The following is a 20,810-nucleotide window of genomic DNA, read 5'->3' on the forward strand; positions in this document are numbered from 1 at the left end:
AAGCACATCTATTTCCTGCTTATCCAGACCTCAGTCCTCTCCTCTGAGGAGTACACAGATCCTGGTGATTATTATCAGTAGTAGTAGTAGTAGTAGTAGTAGTAGTAGTAGTAGTAGTAGTAGTGTATAATACTGATAACTAGCATTTCTGTAGCACTTTAAAGTTTACAAAGCATTTTACACATATTATCTCATTTGATACTGACAATAACCCAGTAAGGTAGATGCTGTTTTGCATACAAGGAAACTGAAATTTATGTATGTCAAATGGCTTGCCTGTTGTTGTTCAGTCATGTCAGACTCTTCATGACCTTGTTTGGAGTTTCCTTGGCAAAGATGCTGGAGTGGTTTGCCATTTCCTTCTCCAGCTCATTTTACAGATGAGGAAACTGAGGCAAACAGGGTTAAGTGACTTGCCCAGGGTCACACAGCTAGTAAGTGTCTGAGACCAGACTTGAACTCAGGAAGATGAGTCTTCCTGACTCCAGGCCTGGCATTCTATCTGCTGGGCCACCTAGCTGACCTTAATTACTTGTCTAGGGACCCACAATCAGTAAGTGGCTGACTTAGGATTCAAACTCAGGTCTCCTGGTGCTAAATAAGTCCAGCGATATCCGCAGCACCACTTTATCCCTCCTGTCCACTGCCCTGTGACCAATTCATTGCTTAATACTATATCTACTAGAGCCCAAGAAGGGATATGGAGTTCACATGAGTGACATTAGAAAAATATTATTATCAAAGCTTTAATTGAAGGAGGTTTATAATTTTGACTAAATTAATATTGTCTTTAAAATCCATGGCGTTCACAGGCATGTTGATGTACCGTTGGTGGAGCCATGAAACCACTCCAGATATCAATTTGCAATTGCGCAAGAAAAATGACCAAACTGTATATACCCTTTGACATAGCATACACCCCAAAGACGTCAGAGAAAAACAGAATCGCAGAGCCAAATATTTGGAGCAGCATTTTAAAATATAAATTTTCATTGATATTTTCTGTTTCTTACATCACCAGAGATCCCTCTCCCAGAGAGCCATCCTATATGATAAATAACATTTTGTGGAGAGGAAAAATAGGGGGAGGGGGAGGCAGCACAGCAAATTGATAAACTGACAAAGTCTGAAAACATGTGCAATGTGTAACACCTGTAGACCTACAACCTCCATGAAGGGTTAGGTTGGGGATGTCTTCTCATCTCTCTTCATTTGAGCCCTACTTGATCTTTACAATTTTGTTACATTTTATTTTTTGATGCATCATTGTTTTTTTAATTATTATAATTACTGTGTATGTTGTTTTCTTGGCCCTGCTTACTTCATTCTGCATTAATTCATATAGATTTTTCTATTCTATGTGTTCATTACACACATAATTTACACTTATTATCTCATTTGAGCCTTGCAACAAACCTAGGAGGTAAGTGCTATTTTTATCTCCAATTTACAGATAAGGAAACTGAAGTAAACAGAGGTTAAGTGGCACACCCAGGGTCACATAACTAGTATCTGAAGCAAGATTTGAACTTGTTACTTCCCGACCCCAGGCCAAGCACTGTATCCACTGTGCCAATTAGGAACTGCCCCATGGTAAGGCCCTTGCCCACCACATCCCTGATTTTGCAGCCCACTACTGTTCTATATCCTTTCTTGTTGACCTTTTTTTCCTACATTTGCCTGGAAATCTCCTCCCTGTATCTATGCCCTCCCACTCCTCCAGGTGCCAGTTACCCCCAGAGATTCCAACTCCCCCCCACGTCAGGACAAGTATATTTTTCAAGTACTAAATCCACTAGATTTAATCCAGTATATAGTCTCATTTCCCTTCACTCATCTCTCTCATAAGAGCATTCCCCTCCCACCTCCAAAGTAAGGCCTCCTTCCTTTCCCTCTCCTTCTCAAACTTTTCCCTTTCTTTCTTACCCTCTCCCTACAGGGCCTCCTCTTTCTAGGACTGCAGAGGTCCCTTTCCCCTCATTGCTAGCCCTTGATTTGATCCTAGTACACCTCTCCCCTCTGTTCCCTTCCTCCCCTTTTTTGTACCTTCCCATGTTCTAATGCAGTCCCACAAAAGACTCATTCAACTTGTAGGCAGGGTGCTGTCCGTAGTACCCTTAGTACTGTCCCATACTACCGTTTGCCTCTTCACTGTTACCTCCACCACCAGATTTCCACCTTCACCCCAGGATCCTTGTGTACATTTAGAAAGAAGTCTCTTCACTCTGCTGCTGTTGCTGTCTGCATTTTTTCCACACCACCTGCATTTCTGTTGTTTGGGGTGTTGGAGAGGCAAATAATCTCACCATTCTGTTTTTCTTTCTAAAAAATGTTTCAAAATCTTCATTATTATTGAATGTCCATCTTTTGTCCTATGTGGTTGAGCTCAGATTCTCGGGAGAGATCACCCTGAGTGCCATTGCTCTTCAGAGCACATTTCATCCCCTCTTCCTTTTTTGGTGGGTATGGAATAGTCTCACATTATTAAAATGTCCTTTCCTTTGTATTTGGAGGTTTCTCTCTTGATGACCTTCAGAAATTTTCCTGAATTGAACTGTTCAATATAATCACTATGGGTCTTGGAGTTTGTAACCTTGGGCTTTATTCTGGAGATGATCTGGGAATTCTTTCAGTTGGAATTTCTTTATTTTTTATGTTTAGCAATTTGGAGCAAGTTTTTTTTGTTTGTTTTTCCTTCATTATGGTGTTGAGATTTTTTTGCCTGTCATGTTTTTCTGGGAGACTGATGATTCTTCCTGTCTGCTCTATAGTGAGGATATTTTCTTTTCATGTTACTGTTTTTTGCTTCTCTTCTTCTAGATTATCCTTTAGTTCTGTATACTTTCATTCCCAATCTCTTGTTCTCTCTTTAGTTTCCTTGGTGAGCCTTGCTATTGCAGTTTTTCTATCAAGTTCATTGTAGAGGACATACATTTTGCACTCAATTCTCATTCTCTTTTAAACCACTCAGGAACAGCGTGTGTGGTTTCATGTTCTCCTTATATTCCACAGGGTTCTTTGTCTTAGGTAAGAGCATTCCCTCCTCTCTATTTTTTGCAGTATTTCTTCATAGATGCCTGAACTCAAATTGCTGGATCTGAAGTCCAGGTTTCCTTCTGTTGTTACTGTTTTTCCTATTGATTTATCTGTTTATGTTCGAGATTTTTTAGTTTTGTTTTTCCTGAAATTTTTGATATTTTTAGTCCCCCCTCCCCCTTTTATCGCACCTTTCCTGACTCTCTCCCTTCTGATTATGGTTTTCTGGGCAAATCTTATAGTGTCTGTGCCTCCTCCCATAATGGGAATTTCATGATTTACCAGCCTACATCCCTATCCCAAGTGACTTTCGGGTGTTCAGAACTGGTCCCAGCTGGATACTGTACTTTTTTCTTCAGGCATGGTAGAGGGCTACCTCGTTCCCCACATGCACAGCATCCTCTCCTGGTGACCTATCCCACTTCCTTCTTTCCTCAGTTCTCTGGCCTAGCCCCAGCAGAGCCTGCTTTTTCCCTGGGGTATAGCTCTTGGCAGGCTTTTGACCCTGAAGTACTTTGGCCAACCTGGCTGTTGAGGCCTGAGCAAACTCCTGCAGCCTAGAGCTAGGTTCTCACTGGCACTGGAAAGAGGGAGGGGGAACAGAGTGCCAAAGTGAGTTTTAATGTAAGTCTGTGTCATTCCTGGGTCTGCTAGTTCAGCCTTGCTGCTGATAGTGTGGGGGAGGGGTGCTGAATGAGCGTAAGGTTAATTAATTCCTAAGTTTGAGGGAAATTTTTTTACCCTCTTTTGGATTTTGAAGGTCCCAGACCACTGAAACAGATGAAGCTGCTTTACCTTTGGTGCATAATTTCTATTTTTGAGAAGTCTGAGGGGTTGTGGAGATCAGAGAAAATGATACACCATTTTGTTGCACATGTAAACTAGAAGTCAGCAGCATTGTTTATGGTTGCAAGAAACTGGAAACAAAGTAGGTGCCCATCAATTGGGGAATGGCTAAACAAAATGTGGTACGTGCATATAATGAAATACTGCTGTGGCATAAGAAACAAAAAATATGATAAACACAGAGAAGCATGGAAAGATTTACATGAACTGATGCAAAATGAAGTAAATAGCCAAGAAAACAATATGCCCAATAAATATGATAATGTAGATGGAAAGAACCAACCACAATCAAAAATTAATATTGCAAAATTACAAACAATAAGCATGTCACTAAAGAATAGGTATGAAAAGACTCTAGTATCCTACTCCTTTGCAGAGGTGGGAGGCCCATGAGTGTAGAATATTGCATATATTTTCACGCTTTTATGTACATTTATTGGTTTTGCTTATTTATTTCTATCTTTTCTTTGTTATATGGGATAGCTATCTGGGAAGGAAGAAGAGGAGGAATACTTAGAGAAATTTTGGTGATGAATAAGTAAAAAAATCTCAATAAAAATTATTTTTAAAAAATATATAGCTTTCCATCATCCAGGCTTCCCATTCTTCTCTTTCCCTGAGTAACATAGATAGCTTTATTTTATATTTCCTTTATAACATAAAAATTTCTTCTCTAGCAAGACCCAAAATCCAGGTCCCCAGGCACTGAGTTGATTAATCAAAAGTAATAAATAGATTTTTGTGAGGATCCTTCACTGTTGTTTATTTTGTTTTTCCCAACACTGCAGGACGGGCACTGCTGAGACTCACTGACAAAAAGCTGGAACGAATGGGGATCGCCCAGGAGAACCTCCGACAGCACATCTTGCAGCAGGTGCTTCAGCTGAAGGTTCGAGAAGAAGTCAGGAACCTTCAGTTACTCACACAAGGTACCTCACTATTTCCTACTGGATGGCTTGAAGAGAGAGGGAGGAGTAGTAAATAAGAATGTACTTTCAAATATCCGGAAATGAGAGATCCTTTTGCTCCCTACCAAAAGATCCTTCACAAAACCTTCATTATGATCTCAAAGAACTTCTGAAAAGTCTTTTTTTTAAATTGTAAAACTAGGTCAAAGCCTAGGTAGGGAGGTGGAAGAATATGGTTGTAGAATGTCACATGCAGATGTGGTTACTGTGTTTGTCAGTCTCCTTAAGATTTTTCTTTGCTATAAGGAAATAAGTATTCCCTGTTGGGGGAGAGTATAAGGAGATTATTATGGTGTTTTTAAAACCCATAAATAAAATTTAAAGAAAGTGGTCACTGATCACTAAGCAGACACTGAGATAAATAAATGGAGGCATCTTAGTCTAACCAGCTAATCTGAAAAGCTCTTTGGAGCCGTGTCACTCTATCATTTATGTACTATTTTTGGTTTATTTCTTTGGTGTGGGGAACTTTTATTGTAAGAGCTTCCATTGTCTTGGAGACTATGCCTGGGGCACAAAGATGGTAAGTGACTTCCCTATAGTCACACAGGTAGTATGGGTCAGAGGTGAAACTTGAACACATCTTCCTGACTCCAAGGCCAATCCTCTCTCCACTATGGCAGACAAAGTGGACATGGAGTGTTTTACTTATTCTTGGAAAAGAAGTAGGAAGAAGGCATTTTAGAAGTCTTTGTTGCTTTGAAAAACAGTGAAAAAAAACCCTGCTAAGTCTCTGAAATGGAAAGTCTTTTAAAAAATAGATATCAAGAAAGACCTGTATGTCAATTTCATGTCATACTCAAGAGGAATCCTTAATTGCTTCAATAGTTCTAGTACATTTAAGGCCCCTATAACTGTAGGGTCAGTTTAAACTAAAACTGAAATGTAGACGATTCCCTATATTACATTTTGGCATTAAAAAAAAGAAAGATATATTTCCCTCCATGCAGGATGCAGACTGGTAGCCTCACCCAAGTGCATCAACCACAGATTGCTTTGACTTTTTGTTTTATTTTAATGGCCATTTTGTGTCATTTCAAATGAAGAGATAATAATAAAATGTGTTTGGAGAGCACTGGATACGTTTTTCAATCTGCAAAATATTGTGACTGGCTAAGCTATGTGCGTAATGGTATTAGAGAAAACTAGGTCAGCCAAGTCTCGTGGTACGCTGAGATTAACTCAATAATAATCCATCTCCCTAGAAGAAAGCCGACTGTCTGGATGATAACTGTTCTATAGGGATGTGTTTATACATCAGGTAATCTGAGAATTGTTTCACTCATTTGATCTGTACTGTGTAGGCATTTTGTTCCCAGTGACTTATTGCCGATGGAGTTATAGGCTGTGTGATTTACAAATGGCCGCTAGAAAGTTTGCCCAGGCCCTTCCTGAGTTTGCACATTATAGGCACTTTATAAAGGCATGTTGTGCAACATTGAATGAAGCATCCAAAGAATTTTTGTTTTCTTCCAATAAAAGAAATTCAGTTCAACTCTGTTCTGTTCAATTCTGTTTTATTCATCACTAGCTGTAGATAAGACACTGTGTAAACAATTTGGGGCAGGGTTGAGCATGGATATTGGAGAAGAGAATGAGATGATCAGTGTTCATTGAACACCCCTCAGAAACCCATTTTTGTCCAAAGATACTTTCCATATACCTGTGGTGTTTCCTTTATAAAACTATTTATAGCACTGCTTGCCATAGACACATTTTCCCCAAGCTATTGCTAGAACCTTTAAACTCCATATAATTTTCATTCCGAAATGGTGATGCCGAAGTTCAACCTCTTTATTTTGTTTGTGAATATCTTTGATTTAGAAAAGCTCCATCCTTTTAATAATAACAGTGACAACAACAATAACCATAGCAATACCTAGCACAGTATACGATGCGTACGTAGTAAGTGCTAAATAAATGCTTTGTCATTCATTAATGCAATAATAATAATTAGTGACACCCGTATTCTACGAACAATTTTTGCATACTTCCTCCCGCATTAAAATGCATGGACATGCTTTTAACTTTCTTTGTATCCCCAGCACCTAGCACAGTGCTGTGACAAATAGTAATAGCTTAATGAATATTTGTGGGATGATTGAGTGATTGATGTAGCACACCAAGGTTTGCAAAATGATCACATGCACTATTTCCTTTAAGTCTAACAACAAACCTGTGATTTAAGTACTTTTATTATCCCCATTTTACAGATGCGGAATCTAGGATTCAGAAGTGAATGGATTTGCCCAGGGTGGTGCACTTATCCCTTTAGAATACATCAAGTTATTGAATTTAAGTATATTGTATGCAGTCATTACCGTGCCACTATAAGCCCTGTGCTGTCTCCCTTTTTGGGGGACGAAGTGGGAGTGGCAAGATTAAGATTGATTTCATTGGTAACTAAAGAAGCTTCTACCAATGCATCAGCAATTGTTGTGTAACCATCTTGAGAGTTACCTTGAGCTGAGATGTTAAGTTACTTGCCCAGAGTCACACAGCCTGTACAAGTCAGAGGCAGGCCTTGACTCTAGCTCTTACCTGATTTCAGGACCTGTCTTCTCTATCCACTACTCCATGCTGCCTCTCAACCTTTTACATATCAACGTATATAAGCATATTTCATATCAAGGAGCTTTTAAAAAATTCTGAGCCTTCTTTAAGTAAATTACTCTTTTTTACAAACTTTAAATTGTGTCAGAATAATAGACAGACTTAAAGGCAACAAATAGCCTTAAAATATTTAGGGATTTGATTTGGAGTTGAGCACCTTGGAGTTTAATTCCCCTGACTGAATTAATATTTACGTGATGCGAAAATTAAAGGTGTTGAGATGTGAACATCTGTATTGAATATTTGATTTTTCATCCCCATGCACCCTAATCAGCAGAAATATTATGCTAAATAAGTAAAAAGATTTCTGAATGTCACTTAGCTGTCAAATAAAGTCTAAATTCCCTGGAAATCCCAAATTCCACTCTCTTGGAAAGCCTGAATCATTCATTGCAAATATGAAGTATCTTTCATCTTCCTCAGTCAGTTACAGTTCTGACATTCCCTTGTTCAAGGATCTTCAGTGGTCCCTCCATGGCTTAGAGAATAAAGCAAAGAGTCCTTGTTTTAACATTCTAGGGCCTCTGCTTTGCAGACCTCATCTTTCCAGGATTATCTGTCCTTTCCTGATTATACAAACTAATCTCCTCCACTTTTCCTACAGTTGCAAAGGATGAGGTGCTTCTCGCTTTCCCAAATCTAGCCTTTCCACATGTGTCTCTGGTCCCATTCCTTCCCATCTCCTTCAGGACTTGGCTGCATTGATCTCGCCCTCTGTCAAATCAAGCCTTCTTTCTACCCTGAAAAAGTGCTCTGGTTTCTCTATCACTAAAACAACATCGATAACAATAACCCTTCCATGGACCCTGAATTCCAGTGTTCCACATTGACAGCTGCCTCCTGAACATTTCCATTTAAGTGTACTCCCGGATCCCAAATTCTTTATATCTCAAAAATAAACTGATTATTTCCTCCCCCTCCCAAACTGACTTCTCAGAATATAACTTGCCTATTTCTGTTGACGACACCAACCTCTTTCTTACCAACCCAGTTTGAATTCCTGGTCGTGTTTCATTCTTCCTTCTATTTCTCTCTAGTTAGTGCCTCTCTCCCTCCCCAAAAAATTGTTCTGAATTTACTCTGTATATATTTTGCATAAACTTCTCTCTCTGTATGTTACTTCTCCCAATATAATGTAAGCTCCCTGAGGTCAGGGATGATTTGAATTTTATCTTTGTATGCTCAGTTCCTGACACATGGACACTTAATAAATATTGATTATTTGATGTTCAGTCACCCGCCTCCACATGTCTCTCATGTTTACTTGCACAGCCACTGCCATAGTTAAATGCCTCATCACCTCTGACCTGGATTATCCACATTCCCTTCTAACTATTTTTCTACCTCTAGCTTCTGCCTTTTACATTATTCTGTCCTTCATACACCTGCCAAGGTAATCTTCCTAATTCACAGCTCTGGCTGTTGTTACTCTCCTGCTCAGATGTCCTCAGTGGTTCTCCATCGACTCTAGGATCAAATATAAACTGCTTAGCCTAGCAAGCAAAACCATAAACAATATGGATTCTGTGTACTTTGCAGTCTTAAGAAAGAGACTAGAAACCAATAACAATATCGATGAAGCACTTTCCTCACAACAACCCAGTGAAGCAGGCAGTGCAATATTATTCCCCTAGCTAATAAATGGTGGAATCAGGATTTGAACCTATGTCTTACGATTTTGCATCTAATGTTCTTTAGACCACATCACAGCTGCCTTCCAATTGTGTGTAGCTAGCCACCTTAGTATTCCACAGCTTGCGCATCACATTTTATACCAGATATTTTTCTAACTGACTTCTAGCTGCTTCTAAAAATTGAATCCACTCTCAGAGGATAATAATTTTTCTCTTATTGTTTCAATTCTGCTATTCAACTGACTTTAATTGTGTGCCTACTAAGTCCAAGGCACTAGGGATACAAAGACAAAAACAAGAACAACAAAAGCATCCCTGACCCTCAGGAACTCATATTCCTTGGGAATATGATATACAAATAGATAAGTAAATTCAATATGATTTGAGGAAGAGAACACTCACAGTTCAGGGGAATGGGGAAGGGCTTAGCCATAGGAGGGAACGCCTGAGCTGAGCCTTGAAGGAAGCTAAGGATTTTAGGAGGCAGAGGTGAAGAGGGCCTATGTTCTAGACATGGGGGCAGATCCAAAATAGCAGCCAAGTTCAGGTTACAGCAAGAAGGCCAGTTTGACTGGAACGTAGAAGGCTTGAAGAAGAGTCATGTGAAGTAAGTGTGAACACCAGATTATGACAGATTTCAAATACCAGATTAAGGAATTTGGTTTGGTTTGTTTTCCTAAAAGTCATAGGCAACTATTGAAGTTTCTTGAGCAGGGGGGTGACATGGTCAGAGTTGTACATTAGAACAATGCTAAGGATATTCAAAAGAACATTCTATATTCTTTAGAGTTGATCATAAAATATAAATTCTGAAAATAACTTGAGCAGTAACAGAATCAATTTAATAACTGTATCTTTCTCCTAAATGACTCCTTTGGGGAACGGGAATATTTATTTTATGTATAAGTCATGTTTGTAGAGATAGGTGATACCATAGCTAGAGCATTATGCTTGGAAGCAAGAAAGCTCATTTCCATGGGTTCAAATCTGGCCTCAGACACTAGCTGTGATCCCGGGCAAGTCACATAGCCCTGATTACCTTAATTTCCTCATCTGTAAAATGCGCTGGAGAAGGAAATGGCAAACCACTCTAGTATCTTTTCCAAGAAAATCCCAAATGGGATCACAAAGAGTCAGACACACCCGAAACAACACAACAACACTTCAGAATCAATTATGCTGCTTTAAGGAGACATAACACGTGAACAATCAACGTCATCTAGAGTTTCAGTCCTAAAAAGTTTGGGATACTATGTGGTATATCGAATTAAACCTGCTTGTCTGTATTGTCTTCCTGGTACTGTCTTTTTAAAAATAATATTCAAATTTCTTGGTTTAAGTAAGCATTTCCCAGATTTTAGATCAAGATTCCTAGTGTAATTGTAGTTCTGAGAGGATCACAGAGACCCGTCCGGCAGCCTTCCAAGCATCTGACTGGCATTGCAAGTAGTGGTTTGTTGCTTGTAGAAACAGGATGAAAGACTGCTTCCTTTACCACGTATTTGAGAATTTAAAGGAAATTCAAAGCTCATCCAGGCCAGGCTCAGCCCAAATCGTGAACCCATCTTCCAACATGCCAAAGAAGTTATAATCTAGCCTTTGCTTAATTCAAAAAGGCCATTAGCCTCTTTGCTAACTTCTAATAACAGAATTCATTCCACTCTATGGTAACCTATTCTACCTTGAATATGTTTCATTGCTAAGAAATTTTTCCCTGCATGGAACTGAAATTTGTTTCCTTGTAGCAAAGCAGAATAAATTTAATCTCTCTCTCTCTCTCTCTCTCTCTCTCTCTCTCTCTCTCTCTCTCTCTCTCTCTCTTTCTCTCTCTCTCTCTCTCTTTCTCTCTCTCTCTCTCTCTCTCTCTCTCTCTCTCTCGCAAGAAATTTTTTAAAACTGCTATCGTTAAACTCCCACCTGAGTCTTCTCTCATGATGGCCGAACTGCTTCAACAATTTGCATATGGCATGGTAATGGACATACGGCAATCAATCAGTAAACATTTATGAAATGTCTGCTATGTGACAGCCACTGTGCTAAGCACTAGGGGTACAAAAGGAGGCAAAAGACAGTCCCTGCCCTCAGGGGAGAGACAACAAACAAATACAGACAAAGCAGGTTATCTACAGGATAAGTAGGAAATAATTTAGAGGATTTAGACTTAAAACCTTGATTGCCTTCCTCTGGGTATATGCTGTCTTATCAACTGTCTCTCTAAAATTTGATGATCAGAACTGGACGCCATATAATGGATAAGGTCTCACTAGAACAAAGAACAACAGTACTATGACATCCCTCACACTGGACGCAATTCTTCTGTTTCTTCAGTCTAAGTTCACATTCATTTTAGCGGCTGCCATATGTAAAATGGACAGAGCACTGGATTTAGAATCAGATCACCAGAGCACAATGGAATATCTGGGACTTGATCTCAGGACTCCTGGGTCTTAATCCAGTGTTCTTCCTACCCTATTATGATGAAAAATAAAAAGAAAGCAAACTACTCCTCTATGCCTGGAGCCTTTCTGTAGGTTTCTACCTCCATTCTGGTTTTCCAACTTCTTTGTCATACAACTGCTTTAACTCCCTGACATTTGTAAGACCCATGATCAACTCTTGCCCTTGTCTTAGTACTCTTCTCTTTGGTGCTGCTATTTATTTCCTGTATTCTTGCCTTTATAGTACATTCCAGATTGTGTCCCCTGTCAACTTTTTTTCTTTTTCTTTTGTTTTCCTTTCACAGTGGAAAGGTGTGTATTCAGCGTCCTTGCTGGTGTGAGCAATTCTCCTGGCAGCTTTGCAGGGCGAGGGAGCTGCTTTGGCAGATAGTTGCAGATATCTCTTGAGGAAAGCTGTTCAGTGCAGGAAACATCATTATTATATTTCTACCTTAATCTTGATTTATAAGAGACAGAAAACATGCCTTACATAACAGCAGGACAATGGTGCAAGGCTATTTTGGGATTTTTCCAAGTTAGTCCATGTTACAGAGAAAATGCTTCAGATCTGCTTACTGAGACAGATGCACAATGTATTTAAGAAGCATTATTATCTTATTGACAATGAGCAATATTTGTAGATGTATTGAGGGACCTTCTCCACATGTACTTACCTTTATGTAGTAGAGGAAGAAACTATAGAGTTTTTTGCTAAACAAACTCTATATTCAGTAATTATAAACTTTAAAATAAAGAGAAGAGAATTAAAAAAATATAAAAGAAATGGCACCCAGTAAGCCAGATTGCTCCAGTGATGCCCTTACAATGTTGGGAGCAATCAAGGAAGGCCTCTAGTACATGACAAATATTTGGGGGAGAACATGGATTGGCAAGCATCATGGATAGGTTGCATCCTGATTCATTAAGCAGAACTCCCAGATCATGAGATCTGGGGATTTGGGGGCTATTTATGTTATTAATAATTATAGACATAATGGCTTTAAGTACTATATTGCTACTTATTCTAGTCAATAATAGAATCATTAATATTCCTAAGATACTCATGGATCTATGATCTCATAGATGCAGATTTTCATTCCAGTGATACAAGTCCCATGTTACTCATGTCTACCCATCTTCTGTGACTCTTGTCCAAGTCCTACCATAAATTTGCCACATGGTTCCATCCAAAGAAGGAAGAGGCTTTCTTCCTTTCTCCCCATCACAGGAAATCAGGTAGTTCATTGATAATATCTCACCCTCTCTCCATCTCCTTTTAATAGCATACTTCTCTTAAAGGTTGAAAATGAAGAGGTCATTAGGCTCTTTGCTAACCTCAGAAGGACTTTGGAGACTCTATTGCTTTCCTCTCCTCCCCCAGTACCTTAAGTTGTTCTAGACTGATAGTTTCCATTTCCTCTAATGGAAAAAGAAAGTCAACTACCTTCTTGATGACATGATTAATAACCTTATTATTCATAATTACGATGTTTTGGGTTTATACAGCACTTCATGTACATTTTTTCACATTTGAAAAGATCCTTATGATCCGTGGATACTGCAGTAGAGAAAGAAGTGGTACCTAGGATGCTTCTCTATAGCACCATCCTTGGCTGCAGATATTTGGGTGATGTAACAAGGGTTGAAGGAAAGCACGCATCACAAAGTGATGCTGCATTTTTGTCAGAGGATTCCCTCAAGTGGTGAATGTGCCAGATGAAGTAGTTCGTGTTATTCCATAAGTCGTTACAAGCAAATACATTTCCTGGCATTTTACCATCAGCAAATGTCTTTGTAATCCGTGTCTCTGGATGTGGGGAGGAGTATGTGTGTATTGTTAACCAGAGGCAATTACAGCTTATTAAAAGTCAGCATTTCCCCTCCAAGGACTCCATAATCCAAACATAGATGCAGTTTCTTAGCATGCTGTTGCTTCACAATGAGGACCTTCATGACCCTCTGTCTTTTGGACAATATTCCAAGAACACAACACTGCTCTCTCTTTTCAGAACAACTTCTTTGAATTACTGCTGTTGACTAAGCGTTAATGCAATCTTCTCCTCACTTTTGGCATTCATAAAGTTGAAAAGGGAGCACAGAGTCTAACCCTCTGTCTTCAAGCAAGGCATTTTAGGTCAGATTATATAGATGGTTCTACCACTTACCTGTGTGACTCTTTTGACCTCAGTTTCCTCATCTTTCAAATGAATATGTTGGATTAGATTGTTTTGGAGGTCATTTCCAGCTTTATGATCCTATTATCCCACTACTCTGAGTTACCATCTCTGGAGCCAAGTAGGAAAAAATCTAGTCTGTCTTCCATATGGCAACCCTTCATATACCTGAAGATAACTATCATTTTCCCTTAAGTCTTCTCTTCTTCTCCGTAAAGATCCCTAGTTCCATCTGCCAGTCCTTATATGTCTTGAACTCAAGGACCTTCCATATCCCTCCTGGCTTCTCTCTAGCTTATCAATGTCTTTCCTGAAGTATGGTGCCCAAAACCACACTGAATATTATTCCACATCAAGTCTGACCCAGGGCATTGTTCATGGGACTGTTATCTCCCTTATGCTGAACACTATACCTCTGTTAACATTGCCTTACATTTCTTAGTTGCCATATCGTATTATTGACTCATAGTGAGTAAACTTAATTTTATCTCATTAAAATCCATAGATCTTATCCAGATAGACTATCACACAACATCTCCCCATCTTGTATTTGCAAAGTCCATTGCCCAAAGCCAAGTATTAAACTTTATATTTATCTATATCAAATTGCTCCTAAGAGATCCAACTCAATGTTCTAGCTTGTTCCATTCCATTATAGAACTCCTTCTCTATATCTCAACCCCAGACTCCCTCTTATTACTTCTCATTATACTATACAACAGATTGGTGCTTATCCTGACTCATTGATCTCCTTGTTCTGTTTAACTGTGAGCTCTAACTCTACAGTCCTATGGAATTATAGATTCTTAGAGCTAGAAAGAACCTTAGATGTCATCTATTATTATCCCACAAGGTTACAATGGAGGAAAATGAAACCCAGAAATGTCGCTTGATTTGCCCAACATTGCACAAAGGCTGAACTGAAACTAGACCTTGTATCTCTTGACTCCTAGATAGTTCCCTGAACTGGTCATTAGTAATGAATGAAACTGGAATACTGGTTTCCATTCGTAGGTGGCTTACAGATCTAGCCAGAGCTGGAATAAACCTTGGTTTTTGTTCCATCATTTTTCAGTCATGTTTGATTCCTTGTGACCCCATTTTGGGGTTTTCTTGGCAGAAATGCTGGAGTAGATTGTCATTTCCTTCTCCAGCTCATTTTAAACTTAAAGAAACAGAGGTAAACAGGGTTAAATGACTTACCCAGGGTCACACAGCTAGTGTCTGAGGCCAGATTTGAACTGAAGAAGATGGGCCTTTCTGACTCCAGGCAGGGCACTCTATTCATTGCACCACCTAGTTGCCCAGGAAGGGACTCCAGAGACCATCTAATCCAGGGTCCTCTCATTTTACAGATAAGGAAACTGAGGCACAGGAAAGTTAAATGACTTCTGAGGATCAAAAATTTAGAGGTCATCCAATCTGAACCAACTCCCGCCCATTTCACAGATGAGAAAACTGAGGCCATGAGAGGCTCTGAAATACCCAGGGTCACACAGCTAGTAAGTGCCTAAGCCAAAGTTTAAACTCAGGTCTTTTTGACTCTGAGTCATTGTACCATGCTGTCTTTGTGACTTGCCCAAAGTTACACAATATCAGAGGTGGGATTTGAACCCAGGTCATTGAAGCAAATCTAAATTAAACTTAACTAAACCTTAACATATCGCAAAGTTCTGCCTCTATGTATACTCAAGCTTTGTATGAATAAGTCACTCAAGGACCTACTATGGGCCAGGCACCGTGCTAGGCACTCTAGATATAAAGACAAAAATTTAAATAGTCCCTACTCACAGGAAGCTTACATTCCGTTAGGAGAGATAACATGTACACAAAATATATACATAATAAATAAATACCAGGAATTTCCAGCATCATACAACTTAGTGGTATGCATAAGGAACATAAGAACCTGCTGTTTCCATTCCTTGGTTTGACCCAGTAGAAGTGAAATATTAAAGTGTCCATAATACAGCTACTTGCTAATTTAATAGACCAGCATTTTCTGTATTTTCTCCAATAAAATGTTTTCTCTTGTTGGCAATCTGAGGGAAAATATCTAGTGATATTTAATTTGCTAGAACTGAACTTATGAGTGAGGAAACTATGAAACATTTGGGATTCTCTATAACACAATCATCTGTCTGGCAACATTGTTTACTGTTATTCCCTGAATCAAACCATTTAATTTTCTAGACTTCTGTCTAACTTTCATTCAATCATACCATTAGGATTGTATGTTCTTAACTTTTTTTCTCTCATTATATTAGGCTTATTCTCATGTTAATTTCATTTTTAACATAGTGACATTTAAGAGTCAGCATGATGCAGGCAGGAGGGCAGAAAACTCCCCCTGGAGTCAGGACACTTTGAGTTCAAGTCCTCCGCTGACACTATTTATCATAATCTTAACATAATTGTATACATATTTTGATGCTAGGAGAATTCGAATTTCATCAGCTCTTTAAATCTTCAAAACAGTCTCTCTATAGGCATCTGTTAAACACCTACTAGGTGCCAGGCACTCTAAGCACTGGAGACACACAGAAAGAAAAAAGCCAAGAAGCTCACATCCTGATAGTGGAGACAGAATGGAAGCAACTATGTAGAAATATCTTATCAATAGTTTAAATTGGAAATAATCACACAGGGAAGGCACTAGCATTAAAGGGGATCAGAAAAAGTTTCCTGCAGAAGGTAGTATTTTGAGGAAGCCAGGCAGTCCAAGAGACAAAGATACCATCCTTCCTATGCAGATTCCTTTAAGGTCCATATATGTACTTTCTATATGTTTTGCAGTTATTTAATGTATACATGTTATTACTCCCCCCCAGAAAAAGAATATGAGCCCCTTGAGGGAGGGCAGTACATTGACTCTTGTTCTCATCCTGTATGCCCATTGCAAGTTGTTAAGTCAACAAGTATTTATAAATACCTACTATGTGCCAACTATGTGTCAACAAGTATTTGTTATGTCACACACTGAATATAAAAAGGGCGGGTAGAGGGGGTAGAATCCCTGCTTAAAAGGACCTCACAATCTAATGGGGAAGACAACATGTGAATAACTTTGCACAAACAAAATATGTATAGTAAAAAAATTGGAGAGAATTTCAGAGGGGAGTCACTGGCATTAAGAGAGGACTGGCTTCTTGCAAAAGGTGGAATTTTAGCTAAGATTTGAAGAAAGCGAGGGAACCAGACAGTAGAAATGAGGAGGGAGAGCATGGGGGCCAGTGAGTGAAAATGCCTAGGGGTCAGGAGATGGAGTGTCTTGTGTGATGAATGGCAAGGAGGCCAGTGCAATGGCTGTTACCTATATCTGAGCACTTAGTATTGTCAGTGATCCTTTCCCAACAATCTGCATGTGTTTTAGGGTTGATCCCATCAGGAATGGTCCTTGTCCATTGGTTTCCAGATGCCTTTTTGGTGTATGACTTTTGTGTCCTTTAGCATCTGGCATTCATGTTATGGAGATAGTTTGCTTCCTGGAAAACCCACGCAAGCTGTTCGTTGTACTGGTCTCTGCTGACTTTTTCCACTGAAGTGTCCTTAGATACTAATGGAGGTTGACTTCTTTTGTGTTCACAGTTGAAGACCTTTGGAAGTCTTCCTTTAGACTAGTACAGCATAGAAACTCCATAGAGTACTTCTCTTGCATCATCCTTAGACTATTCTTATTGGCTGAATGCTTGAAAGCTTTTTGTGAAGAGTTTATTTCAGAGTTTTCCCACAAGTGGCATGGCTTCTTTCTTCACAGTTAGTCAATTTCCTGTAGCCTAGACTTTGTCTCATTAAAGTATTTCCTGCGCAATATGTGAAGTATGCTTCCCAGAAAGCATGTTCCATAGAAACAAAGGATTTTAATGCCAAAAAAGAACTAAGAGCTCTTCAAGTCCACACTCTCCATTTAAAATCTAAGGAAACTGATGCTCTAAAGCTAAAGTTACTTAACAAAGGCCACACAGGTAGAAGAGCCTTTAGCATCAGGAATTCAGTTTCCTGTGTGTAGCCTAGTCCCCTGCCTGTCATAAATAATTAATAAATATTGGTTAATGATTATGATGTACCATTACTTTGCATTAGACCTAAATATTGCTACACATAGAAGCTGGTGTTAGATCCAAGGAAGGTTTTAGCCTTTTGAAGAAGGATCTGTAGGCTAGATATGGGAATATTAAAGCTAAAAATGGAAGATAACCTTTCATAGATTCAAAAAGAATTTACTCAGATGCTACTCAGGTAACTCAGTCAATGAAACCAGCATTTCTACTATTCACCAAACCAGAGCTTAGCAAAGGGGATTTAGGTATAAACATCCTGCTGATTCTACATTTTGCAACATCTCTCATATATGCGGTGACTCCAATCAGTGATTAAAGATCTTTCCCCACCCATTCAATAGGCCTCAGGTGGGGCCAGTTAAGAGAGGCTTGATTAGAGGCAGGCCTACACCCTTTACTTACTAAGTGCTAAGCCCCAGGCCTACATCCTTTCCCTGACTGGGTGTGAGGCCCTAAGAAGACTGTATATAGCCAGAAGGTAGCCATTAAGGTTAGAATTTCAGCCCAAGAAAAAGAAGTAAGAACTTAGAGACAACAGAGCTGAGAATCTGCAGACTAGCTACAGAGAGATGAGAGAGCTGCAGAGAGAGTACAGAGTGGAAAGTGGAGACCAGAGAGCTGCATAGACCAGAGAACTGATCAGGGGAGAGAATGCAGGCAAGCAAATAGTTGGGATTCATGAGTGTTTGCGGGAAGGCCCCAGCATGGGGGAAGGTTACAGGATGACTTGGTTCCTTGCAGTAATACTGTACTATAATTTCCTTGTTGTTACATTGAGGTGGACTTACTGGTTTTGGAATACAATTACTGCTTTGTCAAATTGGAGTTACTGGTTTTGGGATCTGATCCTCTGGTGTCTAAATAAATGTTATACTTCCCCTGCCTTCTTCCTAGGGAATCTCTCATACTTTGCGATTCCAAACTATACAGGCATGTTCACGGTCATCTTTAAGGTTATGAATCTTGCCTTACTGACACATATGCCTCCTTCTTTCCTCTAACACTCTCTCCACCCTAATGTCCCTCATCAGCTCACACCTAGATTGATGCAATAGCCTTCTATTTGGGTCTCTCTTCTTCATATCTCTCCCCAGTCCAGTTCTAAATCTGATCATCCTAAAGCATAGGTCTGTCTGACTGTGTCATCCCCTTACTCAGTAAATTCCAGTGGCTCCCTATTACTGCCAAGATTAAATATAAAATCTTATGTTTGAATTTTATAGCCCTTTGTAATTTAGCCCCTTTAGAAAATTCTGAAAATTCAAGAAGAATGGCTTTCTTCTTGTCCGTGGCGTGTGACACTTCCAGCTTTTGACTGTACTTTTTCAGTGGCTGTTCTCCATGCTTGAAATTCTCTCCCTCTTCATCTTTGTCTCCTGGCTTCTTGATTTCCTTCAAACTTAAAATCCCACTTCCTATAAGAAGTGTTTCCTAATCCCCGTTAATGCCTTCCCTCTGTGTGATCATCTCTAATTTGGTGTAAATCTGGTTTGTACGTGATAGTTTGTAGTTTGTTTCCCTCATTAGACTGTTAGCTCCTTGAGGACAAGGATTGCTCTTGGCCTTCTTTGTTCTTCCTAGAACTTAGCATAATGCTGGGCACATTTTAGGCACTTAATCAATGCTTGTTAACTTGACACAAGGCCCCAAATGGAGAGAACTCCGATGGAAAGCCAAAGGAGATGATTTATACTCTATTTTCCTCACTTTGCAGGAGCAAAGACAAAGCTGTCTCTCTGCTACCTGCTGCTAACACTCATATCATTTTGTTAATAGAAAAATTAAAGGGAACATGGGGGAAGAAATGAAAATAATGACCCAAAGTCTGTCAGGAGCCATTTTTTGGAAACGTATTAGAAAATTCCATGGGTATGATTAAGATACGCAGAATTTTAGTCTTTCATCTACCTGCCTTTCAGGTTTAGGCATTCCTAAAAAACATCACCCCCCCTTCCCAAAAAGGTCAAGTGTATCACACCCTGTCAAAAACTACTGATTTATTATAAAGCTTCTCTTAGAGAGAGATTTTTCATTCACACAGAAGTCTTGCTGTATAATATCCTTTTAAAAATTAATGTTGCAGTCTATTCAAATAAAAGTTTACTCCTAATAGCTTTCATGCTTCATAAGATACAGCCTTCCTCATTTGTTCAAGTCAAACTCTGAGAGCCAGGGCAGAAACAATATGGACATGTCTGGGTTGCATTAAACCACCCAAATATCTGGTTTCTAAGGACTCAAATGTTTTTGTTTTATTTCTTTAAATCTCCAGACTTGACATCATCACCAGGCAGAGATGCTGGCTTTGAGTTTCCTGGAGCACCCAAACAAATTGAACAGTCTCAATGCTGTTAGATCAATAGGTGAATTTTGCCAGTTGCCATCTTAATTGATTTAATTGAAATTGATTCATCACAAATGAGTGTACAGGAAAGTATCATGAGTGACCTCGAGGGTTTATGGTGATGATTGACTTTATCTGAGTTGATGGAACTTTGGTTTCCATGCTTAAGTGGTCATTAATTCCAAAGTTATATTGGAAGGGTAAAAATGAGGGGGAGGCAGTATAATATAGGAAAAGGAATTGGTGGGAGAGTAAGAAGGCCTAGGTTGAAATCCCAGCTCTGCTTCTGACTACCTGTGTGATTCTCAACAAGTCACTAAACTCTTGACCTCAATTCCTTCACCTATAAAATAAGACAGTATTATCTCCAAGGTCAAAACCCATTGTAATAAACCTTACTAAATGTGAAAGAGATGTCTAAGCTTTTATATTATTCCAAAGATTTACTGTATCAAATATTATCTGATTGAGTAGACCCTCAGCTGGAACTTGGAAATTTTTTAAAATACATAAACATTTTCATCCTTATATTGTTTAGTCTTACAGAATTTGACCTGACCTGAGAGGTATATATGTACATTAGTATCTCTTTCTTGATGCTCATTCCTCCTTAAACTGTATGCCATGTCTACATATCAAACACCAAAGAAGACTAGAAAAAAACAATTAGAAGATTTCTTGACTATGGACCTGTTC

At 39.1% G+C, this 20,810-nt stretch overlaps 1 protein-coding gene across 1 annotated transcript in view; it reads left to right on the forward strand.

The window, feature by feature from the left end:
* The window catches only part of SAMD12 (sterile alpha motif domain containing 12), a 530,415-nt gene that overhangs the window by 329,561 nt on the left and 180,044 nt on the right, over positions 1–20,810 (forward strand). Inside the window, exon 4 of the mRNA XM_036757739.1 lies at positions 4,671–4,811. Within this exon, the coding sequence (XP_036613634.1) occupies positions 4,671–4,811 (141 nt within the window). The remainder of the gene's footprint in view (positions 1–4,670; positions 4,812–20,810) is intronic.

The sequence above is a fragment of the Trichosurus vulpecula genome, chromosome 1 (genome assembly GCF_011100635.1).
Source record: "Trichosurus vulpecula isolate mTriVul1 chromosome 1, mTriVul1.pri, whole genome shotgun sequence".
Lineage (NCBI taxonomy): Eukaryota > Metazoa > Chordata > Mammalia > Diprotodontia > Phalangeridae > Trichosurus > Trichosurus vulpecula.